The 19,752-nt window shown below is 47.4% G+C and overlaps 1 protein-coding gene across 3 annotated transcripts in view; it reads left to right on the forward strand.

The window, feature by feature from the left end:
- The window catches only part of Bean1 (brain expressed associated with NEDD4 1), a 47,352-nt gene that overhangs the window by 24,695 nt on the left and 2,905 nt on the right, over positions 1–19,752 (forward strand). The window contains exons 1-3 of one of the 3 annotated variants that reach the window (XM_076915709.1): positions 3,447–5,263; positions 14,368–14,631; positions 18,144–18,294. In XM_076915709.1, coding sequence (XP_076771824.1) covers positions 5,215–5,263; positions 14,368–14,631; positions 18,144–18,294 — 464 coding nt within the window. In that variant the 5' untranslated portion in view covers positions 3,447–5,214. Of the gene's footprint in view, positions 1–3,446; positions 5,264–14,367; positions 14,632–18,143; positions 18,295–19,752 lie in introns of those variants that run through there. The other 2 variants (XM_076915708.1, XM_076915710.1) reach the window with 2 other exon arrangements.

The raw sequence follows: 19,752 nt of genomic DNA on the forward strand, positions 1-19,752 counted from the left end.
GTCCTAGTTATCTTTAATTATCAGTGTTACAGAGCCCACAGTTGTTTGAGGAATTGTCTATCTAGATCAGCCTGGCCTGTGGGTAGGTCTGTCGGGGATTGTCTTAATTATTAATTGATGTAGGAGGGTCTGGCCCACTATAGGCGGCACCATCCCTAGGCAGGTAATCCTGTACTATACAAGAAAGCTAGCTAAGTGTAAGCCTGAAGGTGAGTAAGCAAGCCGTGCTGCTTGGTGGTCTCTGCTTCAAGCTCCTATCTCCAGTTACTGCCATGACTTCCCTCAGTAATAGACTATAACCTGGAAGTAGAAGATGAAGTAAACTTTTTCCTCCCTTAGGTTCTCATGGCCAGAGTATTTTGTCACAAATGTAAAGGAAGCTAGAACAGGTACTAACAGGATTGATGGACAGTACTTCCAGTGACACATCTTTAATAAAGCTGCTTCCTAGGTCAGTCACCTCAGTTTGGGCTCTGAGGCAGAAGGCCGCAGTGAAACTGAGAAGACAGGACTAGGACTTGAAAGCCTCAGCCATCACAGCTCTGGGCTGTTTCAGCTTGTTCCAGGGACTACGACGTGGAAATACAGAGGGCTGTGGATAACATGGCCTCCACCAGTGATCTTCTCTGTCCCTATGTGGACCAGCTTGTGGTCATCTGCAGCATTTGTGAATTTAAAGCTTTATGGATTAAATATTCATGAGTTCCTGGAAATTTCATGCTAAAACAAATGGTCATTTTTTTCATCATGATTATAAGTCTCATGATTCAAGTTGGCAGGTTGGAGCTAATCTCCTGGCTGATGGGTGGGCCCTGCCAGTCCCCTCACCCCGACCCTTACGATGCTTCTCACCCAGCTTCATGTATCCTGCATACACAGTGACTCTACCAACATTATAGAACTCAGGGCTGAAGGTGTAGCTCAGTAGGAGAGTGCTTGTCCAGGATGCTCGCCCAAAGCAATGGGTTCAGTCTGCAGCCCTGGGGAAGAGAGAAGAGATGTGGAGCCAACTCTAGAGAGAGAGATGAAAGAGAAGAGAGCAGGAAGTTCTTGAGGCCACCGATGAGTCTAGCAAGGAAACGAGAGATGGTTTGGGTTCTAGACAAATGTATTCTCCCACCACAGCTCCGGTCTGCAACAGCAGCTGGCTCATAAATAGGGAAATTGGCTTGTGAAATTGGTTCAGTGGACTTCCAGCCCATGAATAAATATTTCCGCAAGCCAGTAATAAAATATTAGGGTATGATGGCCAAATGGCAAAGATATGGGATTGAGGTATATGGAGAGACATCTGAGCTCATTTCAGCGTGTTTATTTGAGAAGCAGGATGTGTTCTAATAGTAGAATAAATCACTCTGGGCTCCTGTTTAGACAACCATTAAAGGCTTGTGGGTGGTCACATATATTTTCCCAGTTATATCTGAACACTGCGGTTGAAAACCGTCTAGTTTGCAATGGTGTGCTCTCCTGGTAACTCTGACTTTCAGGCCAGATGGGAGCAGAGCCACTCTGCTGAAGTGGAACCAGGAAGCTCCATCGACACAGTGAGTCTCCCCCTCTTCATGTCACGACATCTGTTGGGGGATCTCTCGCTGTCCAGTTTGAGAGATTCATTTCAGTCTGATTCATGGTGATGTGTATGAAATAAGTACTTAGTGGGTATTGGTGCAGATATAGGAATAAATGGATAATGGATAGATAGGTTACCTGATGGTGGATGGATGGATGGATAGATGGATGGATGGATGGATGGATCAGGTAGATAGATAGGTAAATGAATGGATGAGGGAATGAAGGTTAAATAGTTAAACAATGGTGGCTCAATTAATGGATGATAGGTAGGTGGATAGATGGATTTATGGATAGATACATGATAGGTAGGTGGATGAATGGTTGATGAGTAGATGGTTGGGTAGATGAACAAACAGACAAGTAAAGGTGGGTGAGTGAAGGGATGTATTTATAAATGGGTAGACGGATAAATAGATGGATGGTGGGTATATGGATGGGCAGATAAAGTGGGTTACTAAGTAGAGGCTGAGATGCTGCCTAGCTAGGTAATGCCTGAGAAGACTTCATTAGTTAGATTAATAGAGAACCGACTAATAAGTGGACAACTTTAGACTTCATTCCTTTCTACCATCATCTGCCCCCACCCCAGATGTCACAAACAGACCTTGATATGGCATTAGTTGACTTCTTGTAGAGGTACGTCCCCACTGTACAAAGAATCCTGAGCAGCAAGTAGCCTATCCTCACCCCGTGATCTGAGGTGACGCTCCTACTTCCCCCTGGAGTGCACCTTTACCCTGAGCTCATCTAAGACCTAACTCCTCTGTGGTTTTGCCCATGGTCCTCGTGCCTCTCATCTTGTTCTGAATGCCATCCTTTGTGTCCTCTCTGAGACATTTCTGACCTGCCAAGCCCTCTGGCTTCCTCATGTCAGTCTCTTGAAACATCTATTCCATGGCTGTGTATTAGCAAGTGAGCTGAGGTGTCATTCAAGACAGCAGGGGATGGGGGAGGGGATGTAAAAGAGTCCAAATCAACAAGCTCTGCCCTCTGCACTCTCTCACAGGAAGCTGGGACCTGTCAATGGGGAGTAGAGAAAGATGGTACCTGGAGCATGTTTCCTCTGTTCCTTCCACTGACTGCATGGCTACCCTGTCTACTTCTGCTGTGAAGGATGCTCTGCTGAGTCCAGACCTTCCCAGGGAAGTGCACCTGTGACAAATGCCTTAGAAATTTTTGTGACAGGAGCCATCAGTCAGATCTATGTCCTTGCTTCCTCCCCTTCTTTCTCTCACCAGAATCTCTGGGAAAATGGGCCTGGGAAGTTGGTCAAAAACAATGTTGACTCAGCACCTTGGTGCTTATGTGCCTTCTCCATGTCCCTGAGGCTCAGATAGCTTGGGGCTATGAGGAGGATTCTCTGTGCTCATTGAGACTCTTTGGCTGCCCAAATGCTGTACTCAGCAAGGATTTAGCAGCAGTGGTCTGCTACAGTGTCCCTGTCCTGCTCATGTTCTCCATACTAGCGCCAACCTTGCCCTCAGCTGAATGGGGATCTTGAATCTCATTACCTCTCTTCATGGTTGTCAGCCCCTCTCTGCCCTCATAGCCCCACCTACCTACCCTGCAGGGAGAACAGTTTATGGCAAACAGCAAGTCCAGAAAGGACTATGTTCAAAGTCATACAAAGTCTAACAAGTGAGTCTTAGAGTCAGGCTAGGACACTGGTCCCTTCCATTGTATGCTCTTTTCGCGATGTCTTAGTCTTTTTGTTGCTAACAACAACAACAACAAAAATACTTGAAGTTGGTTACTTTATAATTATGTTGGCTCATGGACTTGGAGATGTAGATGAATGGCACTGGTGTTGGCTTCTACTAAGAGCCTGACAGAGGGTGATGGAGAGAGGGAGGAAGGGATGGGGAGGGGAAAGAGAGAGGGTCCATATTAATTCTCTCATAACAATCCTGCAGCCCACTCCCATAAGATCTAACTTGCTCCAAGACCAGCACTTCCAATGGTCTATGACCTATCTCAATCCCTTCATTGAGCCCTGCCCTCTTGAAGATCACCACCATTCACCACTGTTACTTGGAGGCTCAACTTCCGGAGCATAAACTTCTAAGGGAAAAATCCACAGGCAAATCACAGTGCCTTTTCTGTACCTCCACTGTTTCACGAACATCCAGATGAGCCCTGGTTTAGATCCCAGGCCTACGTACACTTGGTATATGCTCTTAAGCACGGTACTTCGGCCCCCCAGAGTGAAGTGTCTTCATCTGTAAATGGAGTGACAGTGGTATCCACACAGATCATTTAAGACCTTCTGAGCTAGTATGAGTGAGTCCCAGCCCACTCCGGGACCATCAACCCTGAAGCCCTAGAACTGCTTGACATACTAGTGGCCCATGGATCCCAGCACCACACCAGCCCCGTGGGGCCTCAGGACCCCAACCTGCAGAATAGGAGATTATTGTGATGTCTCCAAAGCTTGTTCAGAAGATAGGTTGATGGAGCCAAGAAAGTCTCTGCAGTGTTAGGCTGTGGCCTCAAGCTGCATCTGCCTAAGCCAGGTGGTCTGCTGGTGGTCTAAGACCACGTGGTCTGCCCTACATGGTGTAGGAGCATGTTCTCAGCATCCTGTATCCCCAGCTCCATGTTTATCAGATACAGCAGCCTCTTCACAAGTCTCCTGCCTCCCATCATGCCTCTGCCCCATCTTCCTCCCATTCTGCAGCCTACAGGCTCTCTTAAAACACTATGACAATGCCACCGTTTGCCCCCCAGGCAAAGGACAGCCTCTTGCTTTGACTTTTAAGAGTCGATGCTTTGGCTCTGCCTGTGACTCCTGGTTCACTCTCCATCAGTTTTCTCTGCAGCCTTCACCTCTCATGATTCCTCATGAACACTGACCCTCCTCAGGACCCCAAAGTTCTTCCACTGTGCAATTTAGTTTGCCAAACCCATTTATCATGAACTGGCGGTCCTCCCCAGATTTTGGACTCCTTCCTCAAGACTTGACCTACGACTGGGCATGGTGCCTGTAATCTTGGAACCTGGGCACGGTGGTACATGCCTGTAATCTTGGCACCCAGGAGGCTGAAGCTGAAGGATTGTGAGTTCCAAGCCAGCCTGGGCTACATAGAAAGACACTACACAGAATCTCAAAACAGAAACTAAGTAAAATGAAACAAAAATCCCATAAGACCTGATGAACTCTCTTTGTTCATCAGAGCTGTGCATACTCTGACTTGCACGTGTCTGTGGACCTTATAATCAGCCTTGGAGAGTTGGGTGAGTGATGGACAAGAGGACGAGCCAATGAGAAGTGAGAATGAAAGAGAGCAACTCCATCCTCCTCAAGGCTCGAAGAACTGTGAATCACTGATTGCTCTTGGTACCATTCATAGGCTCCTGGGCTTTCTTTCTGAGCTAGCCCTCGGCAGAGGGGAGTGACAGACAGAAAGAATATGTGCCCACCCTTCAGTGGCTCCAAACCAAGTCTTCTTGGATCGCAAGTTCCTGAATCGTAAAAAGCAGTCTGCCCCAAGCCCCGGCTCCATTCCTTCGACCAGCCCTGTACCTCTGCTTTCTTATCTCCTGTGGAAAGATGCCTGCCTCTGGGGATTTAAATGAGCTAAACCTTTGTGCAGAGGATGTGTCAACTGCCTGGTGTGCAGCAATTCCTGTTAAAGCGACAGCATGTTCAACAACTGCAAGTCCCACTCTGCAGTGCAGAATGTCCCCAGAGGTAAAACACAAGCAGTAGCTCATGGCCCAGTCCTAGGCTCCCCCCACCCCTTCTGCGTGTACCTGCTTGAGACACATGAGCTCGCACCTCTGGAAACTTGGTATCTCACCAGCAGTGTCCTGCTAACTTGGCCTGAGTAAGCCTAGATCACAGCCTGACAACACAGAACATAGCCTGGAAGCCAGGCATCATTTTAAGAGAAATTTTCTTTTCATAAGAAACCCTGGGCTTCCAGGATACAGCACCTGGTGTCCCCAGACCTTTATCAGAATATAGAGCAAGGGGGCTCTGGCTTCCCATTGATACAGATCCCTTTCTACAGTGCTCTATGATGTTGGGGAAATTCCTTAACCTTCCTTTGGCTGCTCCCTTACCTTTTACCTGGGGATCCCATCACTGAATTAAATGAAATGCTCTCGTAGAGCCACACTGTAGGTACTCTGGAGATAGCTATCACCCATTCTGAGGAATGGTGGCATATCAGAGAATTGTGTACATGGTGAAGTGGTGTGTGTACTTGGCCCTGGGTGCCTTTGGAGAAGTTGCCTGGAAAAGAAGTCAGGGGCTGAGACAAAGTTTGCTTCTTCCTCTGCCCTTGCCCCAGCTGATGCAAGGGACAGGGTGGTGGGGGGGTGAGGGGGGAGCGGGTTGAAGGGGGCTGTCATGTTATTCCTCTGCAGTCATATTTATCTTCTTGATAAAATGGCCCTGAGTTTGGAAATTGCAAGAGTTGCTCTCATAATTTAAAGCAGCGCCTCCTCTGTGGGTGATGGTGACTGGGAGATTAATTTCCCAGCCAGCCATGCAAGAGACAGGGCGCCAACTGGCTTCATCTACAGGCATGGGAGATGCCATCTTCCATCCAACTCATAATGAGCCTGGAGTCCGCAGACAAGGCAAGGCTCTCATCTTCTGCTGCAGCAGGTGAAAGGAGGGACATCTTCAAGGTGGCCTCCTGGGGCTAGAGCACTTGTTGGCAGCAGGTTCTGTCCACTGAGCAAAGGAGACGGGGTATATATGTACATGTGCACAGTCACACACATGCATACATGCACACATCGCCTACTGTTTACAGTTCAGGCACCTGCAGCCCTGACAGTGACAGCTTTTTAGTATTGTGTACATCTTGCTTTAGATCAGCATATGACTAGTGTGTTCCCAGCCCTCTCCACATCTGGATTCAGAGTGAGACAGCCCAGAGCCTCACTGGGAGCAAAACTCTTGCCGTGAGCTCCCTGTTCCCCAACAGTGCACACCCTACACACCACAGTCCCTGCCTTTGACTCTGAAATTGAAACAGGAGCATGCCCATTGGTTTGGGAGGGACAGCATGGTGCGTTGTGTCACACAAAATGATTGACAGCTGAAAGTACCAATTCATGACCAGCTCTAGGCAGCTTAAGTCCTAGGAGTGCCCCTGTTGAAAAGGATACTAAAGGCTGACAAACGGGGAGGAGAATCATGATTGATTAGTAGTGCCTGTCACAGGCATAGACATGAAACAGTGGAAGGCATGCTACATGTTAGCCCTACGCAGAGGTCAGACAGCACAATTTAAAACAATCCTTTTGGAATGGGGGGGGGGGGGGGGTAGGTGGGTGCAGAGGAGTTTTACTCTTCATCTGTGCATCATGAAGAAAAACAGAAAACAAAAGCCAACAGTAAAAATGAGAAGTTGGCACTTCATCTAAAATCCAAGGTGTTAAAGAGAGGAGAAACCGGATTCTAGCCTAATAGAAAACAGAGAGCCAACCAAGTCCACTGCAGTTTATTCGGTCATCCTGCAGATATTTAATGAGCATCTATTGTGTGCCTGGCACTTGGCCAGAGGCTGCAGATTCAGTGAGTTGGGCAAGTTAGATGGGATGTCTGTATTCAGGGGGCTAACAGACTAGTAAGGTGGGCAAGGAGCACGAAGACACAGGATCACAATAACTAAACAAACACATGAGCAAGTGAGGCATTATGAGAACGTAGTGGTGTCGTCTGAAGAAAGCACATGTTATATATATATATGCTATAGTGCCAGGTAAAGTTAATCTGCCTGGTTTGGCCACCTCACTACATGAGTGACAATGGGTAGGAAATGCATGTCAGCACGCTCATCTCTAGTCAGAGCACAAAGTGAGAGAATCCACCAGAATCTCACATGGAGGGTGTATCTCAGTGACCTACAGACCTCCTGTGAGGGCCTGCCACCCAAAGCATCCACAACTAGCAATCATACCACCAGATCTCCAAATTCAGTAATCTCTGAGGATGTAGCTTTCAGGAGAAGTCTAAAGATTGAGAAAGAGGAAGCTGTATTCTGTGTACTGGGGGGGGGGGGGGTATTATGATATTATTTTGAATAATAATTTTGCACAGATGTGTTTTCCTGGTGTATGCCTAGGGGGATGGTGGCTGGATCATCTGAGATTACATTTGGAAAGGACCAGAGTGCATTCAGAAAGCAGCCAATAGTATCATGTGCATTCCCATGGACAGTCTAGAAAATTCTCATTCCTCCACAGTACGTGGTGTTATTGATCCCACTGGTTATAGCCATCTGAATCGCTGCACCTTTTCTTTGGTTGTTGTTGTTGTTGTTGTTGTTGTTGTTGTTGTTGTTGTTGTTGTTGGGGTTTTGTTTTTTTGTTGTTTGTTTTCAAGACATGGTCTCTGTCTAAGTCAGTGTTCTATTGCTGTGAAGAGACACCATGACCAAGGCAACTCTGATAAAGGAAACATTTTACTGGGGCTGGCTTACAGGCTCACAGGTTTAGTCCATTATCATCATGGTGGGGAACATGGTGGCATGCAGGCAGACACGGGGCTGGAGAGGAAGCTCAGAGCTCTGTTTCCAGATCTGCTGGCAGCAAGGTGGTGGGGGTGGGGCAGAGACAGAGAGACAGAATGACAGAGACAGATAGACAGGGACACTGGACTGGGCTTGGACACTTGAAACCCCAAAGAGACACTTTCCCCAAGGCCACACCCACTCCAACAAGGCCACACCCTCTAATCCCCCCCCCCCCATCAAGTAGCACCACTCCCTAATGACCAACCAAGCATTCAAATTTATGAGCCATTTTTATTCAAACCACTTTATTCAAACCACCACAGTCTCACTCTGGAGCTCTGGCTATACTGGAGCACACTATTTAGACTAGACTGGCCTCGAACTCACTGAGATCTGTCAGTTTAAGCCTCATCTAGTGCTGGGATTAAAGGCGTGTGCCACTATACCCAGAACATTTTCCTGTGTTTATCGGCCAGTTGTATTTTGGAGAAATGTCTACTCTGATCACGGCTTACTTCTAATGGCACAATCTTTCTATCACCGGTGTGGTAATAGCGCTTTATGTATATCTAGACGCTCATACCCTCTGAGACATCTGACTCTCAAACATTTCTCTCCCATTCTGTGGATTGCATTCCTTCAGAGTCTCCCTTGGTACAAACAGGTTATAGACGTTACATTTATCTGTTTCCCTTCAGTCTTTCATGCTTTTGTTGTCATATCCAAGAACTGTTTGATCATGACAAATCAGAAGTCATGAATTCAAGCAACGCATTTTACAAGCACAGTAGCAGAAGGTTTTGCTCTATAAATATTGTATTGGACTGTTTTTATTTTCTTGTAGTACCTTTGTCTGGTTTTGGTATCCAGGTAAACATAGCCTCACATAATAAGTTGATAAGCATTCTCACCTATACTATTATTTTAAAGAATTCTATAAAAATTGGCATTCCTATATATTCATATATATATATATATATATATATATATATATATATATATATATATATAACAATTATACACACATAATTATTTTATCTGTACAGATGAAGTGCAGAATGTCTGTCCACATGTTATATATATAACTCTCATCACCATCCTCTCCAGAACTTTCTTTTATTTTCCAAACCTGAAACTTTGTGCCTATTAAGGTTATTTATTCTTTACATGTTGAGTACAATTCACCAACAAAGCAGTCTCATGCTGGATTGCTCCTTGTGGAATTGTTTTTCTTCATCACTTCACCAGCGATAAATCTGCTTAGAGGTTTTGGTTTATCCCGGCTCTATTCATCCAGCTTTGTATATTTCTAAAAATTTGTTCATTTCAGGCAAGACATCCAATTTGCTGGCATTTGATTGTTCACAGTTCTCTGATCCGGCTCGTGCTGCCCCACGTTTGGGTGCCAGGTGACCCAGCCTGTGCAGGACACAGCACTGTCTTGGGTACCACATGGCCCTCAGATCTCACATACCTCTAAGCCCACTCTAGGATCCAGAGAGAAGTGAGTCCATGTGGGGTTTCATTGGCACTGTGCCTCCCCAGGCAGGCATTCAGCTCCTCACAGCCTGCCCTAGAGCTGCTTCTAAATGAAAGTTGTTTTAGATACACAAAACAGAGTGGGGCCAGGAGCTGGGTCTTGGCTTTTGCTAGTCTCCTGTCTGCTCAACTGTCTGTGTTGCTGCCTGGTGCACCTGCTTGCTGCAGCCCTGCCACTGACTTTCATATTTACTGTTCTTAGCCCAGTCTAACCAGAGCCCTAAGAGGAGAAAGGATAAGGGCCCAGGTCGTGGTGGAGCTAAGGCTAGGCCAGGAGTTCAGGGATGCAGGTGACCTTGACAAACAAGCCGATCTTCCCCTGGGTTTGCTGCTTTCTTGTCAGTATTACAAAGTGAGAGGGAAAATTAAGGGAAAAGTGCGTCTGATATGTGGTTTGAGATGGTGCAGTTCATCAGGAGAAGAAGGCATGGTAGCTGGAGAAGCTGTAATGGCAGGAGCTTGTGCTATCAACTTGTTTACGTGGTGCAGACCAGAGCAGAAGCCCGTAAAACCTTCAAGGCCAGCCTCTAGTGATCAATCGGCCAGCTACACTCATGTGCACAAGGGACTCTTGAAACAACTGCAACAGCTGGGGACCAAGCATTCACACACTCAAGCCTGTGGGGCACGTTGCACATTAAAACCAAGATATCACCACACTCCAAGAGGGGAGGAAAAAACCCACCTTTGTGCTCAGTGAAACCCATTCCAGTCGTCTGCCTGAAGATCTGTTAGGACAATGAGGTCAGCTATTCAACGGATCTATTTGTGATAATCTCTGATGACAGCAATGGATAACTAACATGCCTTAGTGAACATTTGATTCCACAGGCCACGTGTCATTTTCTTGTAGCAGTGACATATGTTGAATATGTTGAATATCTGGCCTGGAAGTCACTAGCTGCTGTCACTGAAAGGGAGCTACAGAGGTTGTGGATATGAGAGGAGAATACTGGCTGGGTGGACAGATGCTGGCACAGGGCCTCCTGTGAAGAGCCTCCAGAGATGATAGCCATGTGCCCAGGGCTGAGAGACTATGGTTTATCCACTCTGGCCTCTTCCACCACCTTCAGCATCCTCCCCTTGGTCAAGTTGTTATGTATGGTTCTAAGACTCCATTACTTCAGAATGTGTCTGTGTAATTTTTGAAGGAATTATTGAAATGTATAATTACAGTGTGCACTGTAATATAAAACAAGTCTCTTGTCAGGGTCTATGGCCCGAGATGGCTGCAAAGATGACAGCCACTTTCTGCTAGGACTTGGCTCCCGACAGTTCTCCTTGAAACTAGTATTTCTGTAGGATCTGTAATAATGTTCTTTCATGTCTGATTATAGTATTTTGAACCTTCTCCTTCCACCCTCCTTTCCTTGGCCATTTTAGCTTAAGAGTCATCTATTGTGTTCATCTTTAAGAAATAAAATAAAGTATGGCCACTCTGACTTTACCTCTCTTTTTCTTCTGAGTCTCCATTTCACAAATATCTACTCTAATAGTCCTTCCTTCTTCTTACACAAACTCCAGTTTTCCCTTCTCTTTCCAGTGTTCTAAGGAAAAAGCTATTTGTTGATGTGAGATCGTTTTTAAAAGTATACAGGCACATGATGCTATAAATATCCCTTAGCCACTACAATAGCATCATTTCACATCAAACTCATTTTAATGTGTGTTTGGATTTCCCCTGTGCCTTTCTCTCTCGACTTGTTATCTACTTATTGGTGTGTTGTGTAATTTCTATATATTTATTATTTTCACAAATTTTTTGGTGTTGGTCCTTCTAATCTTCCTTGTAATCGGAAAACATACTTTGTACAGTTTTGATCCATTAAAATACATTGTAGTTCATCTTGCGTCTTGGCAGATGGCCCATTCTGAAACGCTTTCCACGGTGCTGGGAAGAATGCATGTTCTGTCAGGCGGAGTGCTGTGGGCGGATGTTAGGTCTGATTTGTTTATAGTTTTGTTCAAGTCTTGTATTCTTTTTTTTTTCTTCTGCTAGGTTGTTCGTTTCCCATTTGGCTAGCTCATTAGTTGCCTTGTGACAGGGTCTCACTATGTAACCCAGGCTGGCCTTGAACTTATGATTCTCCTTTGCCGGAATTATAGGTATGTGTCACCACACCTGGCTTCTACCCAATTTTATAGAAAATGGAATACTGAAGTTCCAGCTGTTGTACTGTGTCGATTTCCTCTGTTCTTTAGCCTCTGCTTAATGTAACCCTGTTGTTAAGTGAATATATGTTTCTAGTTTTTGTGGCTTCCTGAAAGATTAACCCTTTTATTATAAGACATCCCTTTTATTTCTAATGACTTCCTGTTTTTAAAGTTTCTTTTTTTTTCTTAGTGATTACAGCCATTCCAGCCATCTTATAAATGTTTCCATAGTATATATTTTTCCATTACTTCACTCTTAATTCTGGTTCCCAAGTGAGATGCCTACAGACAGTTGCTCAGCCTGAGGGACTCTGCCTCTTGGTCAGGTTGGTTTACAAATCATGTTCAGCATGACAGTTGATACAGCTGTGCTTGTGCATGCTTTCACCTTTGTGTGTGTGTCTCCAGTCTTCCATTTGTCTTTTCTGCTATAATTGAATTCTTTATAGTGTATGGCGATTCCATTGAAAGATTTCCCACCGTATTTGGTGATGTTTCTAGGACTTGCCACATGCATCTTCTCATCTCCTCCTGACTTGTTTAGTGAGGGGACCACAGCACAGAGAGAGCCTGCCTCCGTTACCTAACGGCACTTGAGTTATCTAAGTGCTTTTAGTCACAGTGTCTTCGCACCAAATGGGAAGATTTGGATGACCGTGACGTCAAAGAAGAACTGAGATCTTAGCACTAAGTCTACGCATAGTAGGGCCTCTAAAAATAGGGCCTGTATTTGCCCTCATAGAATCCCAAGAATCAATTTTCATCGACATTCTCCTATCAGAGTGTCAAGAAGTGTGCATATGGGCTGGAGAGATGGCTCAGTGATTAAAGCATTTGCACCCAAGCTTGGAGACTGGAGTTCAGATGTTCAGAAGTCAGATAGATTATGAGTGGGCTGGGAGGCCCTGTAATCCCAGCCTCAGAAGTCAAAGAATCTCCAGTCAGCTGACAACTGAAACTAGCCCTATTGGTGATCTCTGGGTTTGATTGAGAGACCCTGCTTCAGTGAATGCAGTGGAAGAATGGTAGAGGATGGTTCTGAATATCCTCAGGTTTCCACGTGCATGCACCTCCATGTATACGTGTCCATATGCAAACATGCATACATATACACACATACAGAGGGAGAGGGAGAGAGAGAGGGAGAGAGAGAGAGAGAGAGAGAGAGAGAGAGAGAGCACAAAAGAGAGGCATGCAGGCCTAACTACGACCATGGAGTGCACGTCCCACCAGGGGATCAGGCAGGGATAAAGTGACCCACCCACTACTCATGATGACCAATGAGCGGCAATAGCCCCCAGCATGAGCCATCATACTGCCAGGCATGTTCAAGTCCCAGCTAAGCTCCCTAATTCTTTCTTTACCAACCTTTCATTTCCGGGGACTGGGTTGCTGGGGATTTGGGGGTAAATGGGTGGAGTTTTTGAGGTTAGCACTGGGAAGGGTCTTGAAGAGAAAAGCAGCCACCATTGAAAGGAGAATGTAGAGACCCTCACACAGAATAAAAAGTCTTTCTTCAGTTACCTAGGCGGATTACCATTCAAACTCCACTTGATTACTGCCCAAGACAGAAGCCTCAATGGTCCAAAGCAACTCAAACCCTCCCTGGCATTCTCCCATCTGATCTCAAGTCTGGAGCCACTCACACCATATACACATTAGGCACCTTTGATACACCCAGCCTGGACATGAGGACACAAAGTGTTATCAAAGGCAAGGCCTGGAAACGTCATAGAGTCTTAAGCAACAGGTGCACCTACCATGGGGCTGTGGGCAGACAAATGGAAACCCCTCTCAGAACATGACTCAGACATGACCTAACTTCCTCCTTCCCATGATTGCCATGCCCTGATGTCCAATAAGGCCGAGAATCTGTGTTCCACTGCTGTCCAGAGGTTGGGAACACATCTCAAGAAAGTCCCCCACCAAGGGGGCAGAGATGCTACAGAGGACCCTCTGGATTTGAGAGCCATACTTCTGGCTTAGTTCTACCACAGGGTAACTGGTTCATTGTGGGATGACCTCTTCCAACATTGAGCCCCATCCACCTTGCCTGTGATGAAGGATACCTGGACCACCACCCTCCGTGAGCTGGAGGAATTCATTGGTACTCAACTACTGAGATGACAGCTATCCCTGAGCCATGTGGCAGGTGCCTGTGGTTACTCTGGCTAATTTTGACCCCTCCCTGACACCCTTGCCCCAAGTCCTTATACTCTTGCCTTCCCAAGACTTTGGTAAAGACATTTCAGCCTAACATCTTAGTGGAAGAGACTTCTGGTCTAGTACTGAGATTCTTCAGTTTGAGCCTCAGTTCTACCTTGAACAGGTCCCATTCCCCTACCTGAGTTTTCCTATCTGTGGGTTAGATGGACTACTGAAGCAGAGAGGCCAGAGGAAACGAAGTAGGATAACCTACTTCAGAATAACAACCAACAGAAACCCCTCTGAGCAGTTGAGTGAAATCCTGCTTCTCTCTCCCATAGCAAGAACAACCAGGATGAAATGCCTGACCTTGACTCTCCTCCATTTATTTAGAGATAAATGACTCCCAGAACATCAGGGTTGAGAAAATAAGGTTTGTGGCTGCCCTGGGACCCAGCTGAATGTCCTTTCTCTCTGTCTACAGTAGCACGATACAACCGTACCAGCTACTTCTACCCCACCACGTTCTCCGAGAGCTCTGAGCACAGCCACCTGCTAGTGTCTCCAGTGCTGGTGGCAAGCGCTGTCATAGGTGTGGTCATCACTCTCTCCTGCATCACCATCATCGTGGGAAGCATCAGAAGGGACAGGCAGGCCCGGATCCAGCGACACCACCATCGCCATCGCCGCCACCATCACCATCACCGCCACCGCCGGCACCGACACCGAGAATACGAGCAGGACCACGGTGAGCTCTGAGTCATGCTACTTCTACCACTGTGACTGACTTAAGGAGGTGTCCAGGAGGTAGAATCTCTGCTATGGGGTCAGGGAAGTATCCTGGTCTATAGGAAGAGCACACAGGTACCCACTATTATGTCCCACAGCATGAAGAGGCCTATGGTCTACCAAGAGAAGGACCTATAGAGGCTGAAAGTCAGATGGGAAGTGTGTCATATTTCTCAGCCCATGCCACTGTTTGGTCATGCTGTACTGATACTGTCCAGATGGCATCTGAATGGATGGATGGATGGGTAGGTGGATGGATGGACGGATGAATGGATGGATAGATGATGGATAGATGGATGCATGCGTGGGTGCATGCATGCATGCATGGATACATGGATGGATGGATGGATGCATACATGGATGGATGGATGGATGCATACATGGATGGATAGATGAATGGATGGATGGATGGATAGATGGATGGATGCATGGATGATACATGGATGGATTCAGGGATGCATGAATAGATGAATGCATGGATGGATAGGTACATGGATGCATTCATAGATTCATGGATGCATGGAGATATAAATGGAAAGATAAGTGAATTTGTGAATAGGTAGGTGGGTGGATGATGGGATGAATGGAAGACAGTTAGGTGGGTGGATGGGTAGAGAGATGTGGATGGACAAACAGATGAGTGAGTAGAGAGATGAATAAAAATGGATGAGTAGAAAGATGGAAGGCTGGGTAAGTGGTGGGTGATAGATAAAAGGGTAGATAGGCAGATGCGTGACTACATCAAAGCATAAGTATGTAGATGAGTCAATGGACGAGAAAGGGATGAGTGAGTGAGTAAGTGGAGATATGGATAAGAGGAGAAATGATTGAGTAGAAGGATGGAAGGGTGGGAGAATGAATGGATGGAGAGAAGGATTGGTGGGTGAAATAGGCCAGTAGAGTAGGTGCATAAGAGATTGAATGTGTAGATCGGTGGATAGGTGTGTGGAAGGAATGGATGGATAAATGGGCATGATGGATGGATAGACAAATGGAGAAATAGATGAATGGGAGTAGAAGGAGAGATAGAGAGGTGGACTGAGTCATATGCTTGAGTGAGACAGATGATCTGGGTAAATGGGAACTTGAGGCCCAGGCAGGAGTGGGGATAGGATGAGCAGCTACACAGATAGATGGATGGATGAATGACGGAATGAATGGGCAGTGAAAATATGAGCCCACAAAGAAAAAACTCATTGTGGAGTTTCTCGTCATACGTTGGTGGCTATTTGGGGGGAGGGGGGCCAGTCCCAGGAGTATCCAACTAGTCAGAATGCATGAACTTTTTCAGAACATGGCCACCTGACTCCATCTCATTCCTGGCGGGGATCACCAATGAAACAGAAGGGTTCATTTCTGAAACAATGTTCTGTGGCAGGAACAAGGCCCACGGGCAGCCAGAGCCACTAGCCAGACTAGAGACCACCTGCCCCATGAGAAAACAAAAGGAGACTTCCCGGTGACATGCAGGGCCTCTGCCTGTAGCTGAAGTTGTTTTGTGGGATCTTCAGGGCCTTCTCCATTCAAGGCTGGGAGAGCCAGCTGGGACTGGTGGGAAAGAGTCCTGTAACTTCCTCTGTATAATCTCATTATGCAAAAATATTCCTCCCAACAGCTGTGCTCCCCACCTCAATTTGCTGGTCCAAACTTTAGGTTGGAGCAGTTGAACAATGGACCCCGGGTCACCCTCTTGTAAGAGGTAGATTAGAGATGTGAGTCCTGGGTAGCTGACCTGGCTGCACTCAGACCGACCCTGCCCAGCCCTAAGGGGTCAACTATAGGCTTAGGGCTGGGTGCAGCAGACAGATGTTGTTCCTCTGGAAGTCTAGAGAGAAGCAAGAGGCCAGATCTTAGACAAGACTGAGAGTGGCGACAATGGAAGACAGCCAATCTGTTAGTGAAATGCTCTCTGAGCCAGCTGGGACCAGAAAGAAAAGTCAAGCAGGTTTGCACAGACAGAGAAAGAAGCTCAGCCAGCCCAGGCCCCGAGTCCCCACAGGGACTAAGCTCTCCCTAGCAGACGAGTCAAGGATACATACAGCCCAGACCTATGTTCCCATGAGGAACCCAGGTACTACCTTAACCGTGGATCCTGGCAGACCCAGGACATTCTTTCTGCCTTCCTGCTCCTCCCACTCAGCACCTACTACCCCACCCCTCACCACCCCACTCCACCCCCATGCATCTCATGTTCTTTCAGCACCCAGCCTTTTGTTACCTCTGCCCAGCCACTGTTCTGAAGCTGCCCAGGCCTGGCTCAAAGGCTGTTTACTTCCTTTGGGAGGTATCCCCAGCCCTCCTCATCCCTACCAGGAAAGTAAACCAGGATTCTCCCCACCCTTCTTCCTTGCCCTCATACCCATGCCCTCCCGCCTCAGTCACAGGGTGACATCCAGGAGAGCAGGATCTGTGTGTGGTCCACCCCACCTGCAGCCCAGGGGAGGTTTGTCAGAGGCTATGGAAGGACTGACCTTTACAAATCTTTGTGGTACATCTCACACAGAACCAGGATGAGTTCTGTAGTCCCCAGGTCAGGGGCAGGGAGACAAGGAAAGCAGCAAGCTCCAGCTTCCATACCCTGTGTGAGCCCAGAGGTCCTTCTGAGCAGTGCTGCCAGCGCAGGACCCCAGCTCCAGTGCCCAGTGGCTCTAGCTAGTTTCTGTTGTTTGGTCTCATCTCCTCCTGGCTCTCCTCTCTCACATCCTTGCAAGCTCCCATTTTTTAGCTGACACCTGAAGAAGAATAAGCCTCCTCTCCTTTCTCACAACCTAATATGGAGTTTATTTTTTCTAGTAGAAACGTAATATGTATTCATTATAGAAAAACCTTTAAGATACAGGCAATATGGGGGATAAAATAAGGGTCATGACCTGCCAGACAGGCAGTGCTACCAATAATGAATAAATATATCTATAATATTGTCCTCTGAGAGTTTCCTTGACTCCTGTGAATAACCCCACAATTGGACCTATGGATATGGTTCCTCATCCAGATTCTTCCATTGCTGTTGGGTCAAAAGTAAGGAGACATTTGTATGGGGACTGGGAATTAGTCTCTGGAGTCACATGTGCACTGAGCACACCTGTCTCTTCTCCCACGGTCCTGTGCTAACATCCTGGTGACATTTCCAGAGTCATGTCCATCATCAAGGGGACTTGCTCAGTTGGAGGGAAGAGGGTGTGGCCAAGCTAACTTATCAAAGCTTAGCAGGTACCACCTAGTGCTGTCACTGCCCTGGGATAAACTGTTATCTACCCTGGAAGCTCCTCAGGATAGGATCAGCCTTGTCTCCTCTCTGTGACCCCCACTCCCAGAACTCCACAGGGCTCACATTCTGGCAGTGGTGTTTGGGATAGAAGCAGCTGAGTCTGGTAAGGGGATGGTCATGGGGGTGGGGGGGCCTCCAAACCTCGGATAGATGGCTATTATTCGGGAAGTCCCTAGCACTGCCTACGCTTCTGTTCTCTGCAGCATCGGGAGGACACACACACAGCCACTCCAGTCACAGGATGCCCTATGCCTGTAGCCCTGCTGAGGACTGGCCCCCGCCCTTGGACATCAGCTCTGAGGGGGATGTGGATGTCACCGTGCTCCGGGAGCTGTACCCAGATTCTCCACCAGGGTAAGGAGGCCCCATGGTGGGGAGAGCAGGGGAGCCCCTAGGTAAAAAGATTTCCCACCCAGGGCGAGAACCTCAGCCCCCATGTATAAATACAAAAGGATTCCAGGCAAGTCCCCTTGAGGATGGACATGACTTGGGAGATGCTGCCAGGGTGACTACAGACACCAGCTGCCTTCTTCAGGCTGATGGGCGATGAGGAGAGACGCCTCATAGTTTTGGCGTGATCTCATGACAGTTTTCCTGAGCCCCAATAAATTCCTCCAGGGATCTCCTTGGGGACAAGAATAGTGGGGTGTTTTGGGATCATGACTATGGAATCAGTATTCATTTAGGGAGGGAAATCTGTTGAGCTTCTGTCTGCGACACCAAGAACCCACTCCCACCCCAAGATCAGTCTTTCTCACACAGTGCAGGTGTAGCCAAAGTCCCCAGACTTGGCTAGCCCCTATCACCGGTTGGGTCTCCATTGTGTGCTGTGCGGTCAGCCTGCCTTTCCAGTCCCATCCCCAACCTGCTTCACACTCTTGCCAAAAGCCTGCCTAGATCCTGATATCAGTTAGCCCAGACAGGATGGGCTCTTGGCAGCCCATTCCCATCCAATACGAACCTGGATAGCTCTGACTCACAGACAGCCTCACCTCCTCCCAGACTCCCCCTCCCCACCCCACCCCCGTGCACCTTTACATTTATCGAAGTAGCCCCTGTCAGCCCTGTCCTTTAGATGAACCACAAGGACAAGAGGGGTTCCCTTTAGTGTCCAATGCCTTCCTCATTCAGGCTAAACCAACTGGGCTCCCAGGGGAACAGACTGGCATGTCCTCAGGGTACACCTTCGGGAGCTATAGAATTCTGGTCCACTCTGAACCATGTGCTCCCCAACTACCCACAGTGCCTTCTTAGCACCAAGAAAAATTCCGTAAATCAAGTCACCCTTCCTACTTTACACAAGGAAATAGGCTGTAGAGCCTGGGAAGGAGGAGTTAAATCCACTGCTCCAGGAGACTCAAGGGCAGTGGCAAGGACAAGGGAGGAGTACAGAAGGAAGCTTGCTAGACACTAGGCCTCTATGCTTGGGGTGAGACATCCAGATTCCCCAGATTCCAAAAACCATTCAGTGGGACAGGAATCATTATGGCCAGCCTTCACTGGGGTACAATGGTACAGTGCCTTCTTGGACATTTGAGTTCTCATAGACCCTGGTCCTGGCAAATATGTTCTTTCCCTCCCACCAGAGGCTCTGGGAGGATCAGAAGGTGCTCTTAGCCCTACCGCTAAGGTTTCAAGGGTCCCAGAGACTCCCTCCTAAATCTAGAAAACAGCAGTGGAGACATCTCAGGGGGTCCTTGTTACTGGTAATATTTATAATGGCGCACCTGATCTGGCTTGTAGTTACGAGGCCCGCCATTTTCCCAACTAGGCTAGGCCTAAAGCCACGAGTGGCAGTGTGTTCTCGCCTCT

Source organism: Arvicanthis niloticus, chromosome 18, assembly GCF_011762505.2.
Source record: "Arvicanthis niloticus isolate mArvNil1 chromosome 18, mArvNil1.pat.X, whole genome shotgun sequence".
NCBI lineage: Eukaryota > Metazoa > Chordata > Mammalia > Rodentia > Muridae > Arvicanthis > Arvicanthis niloticus.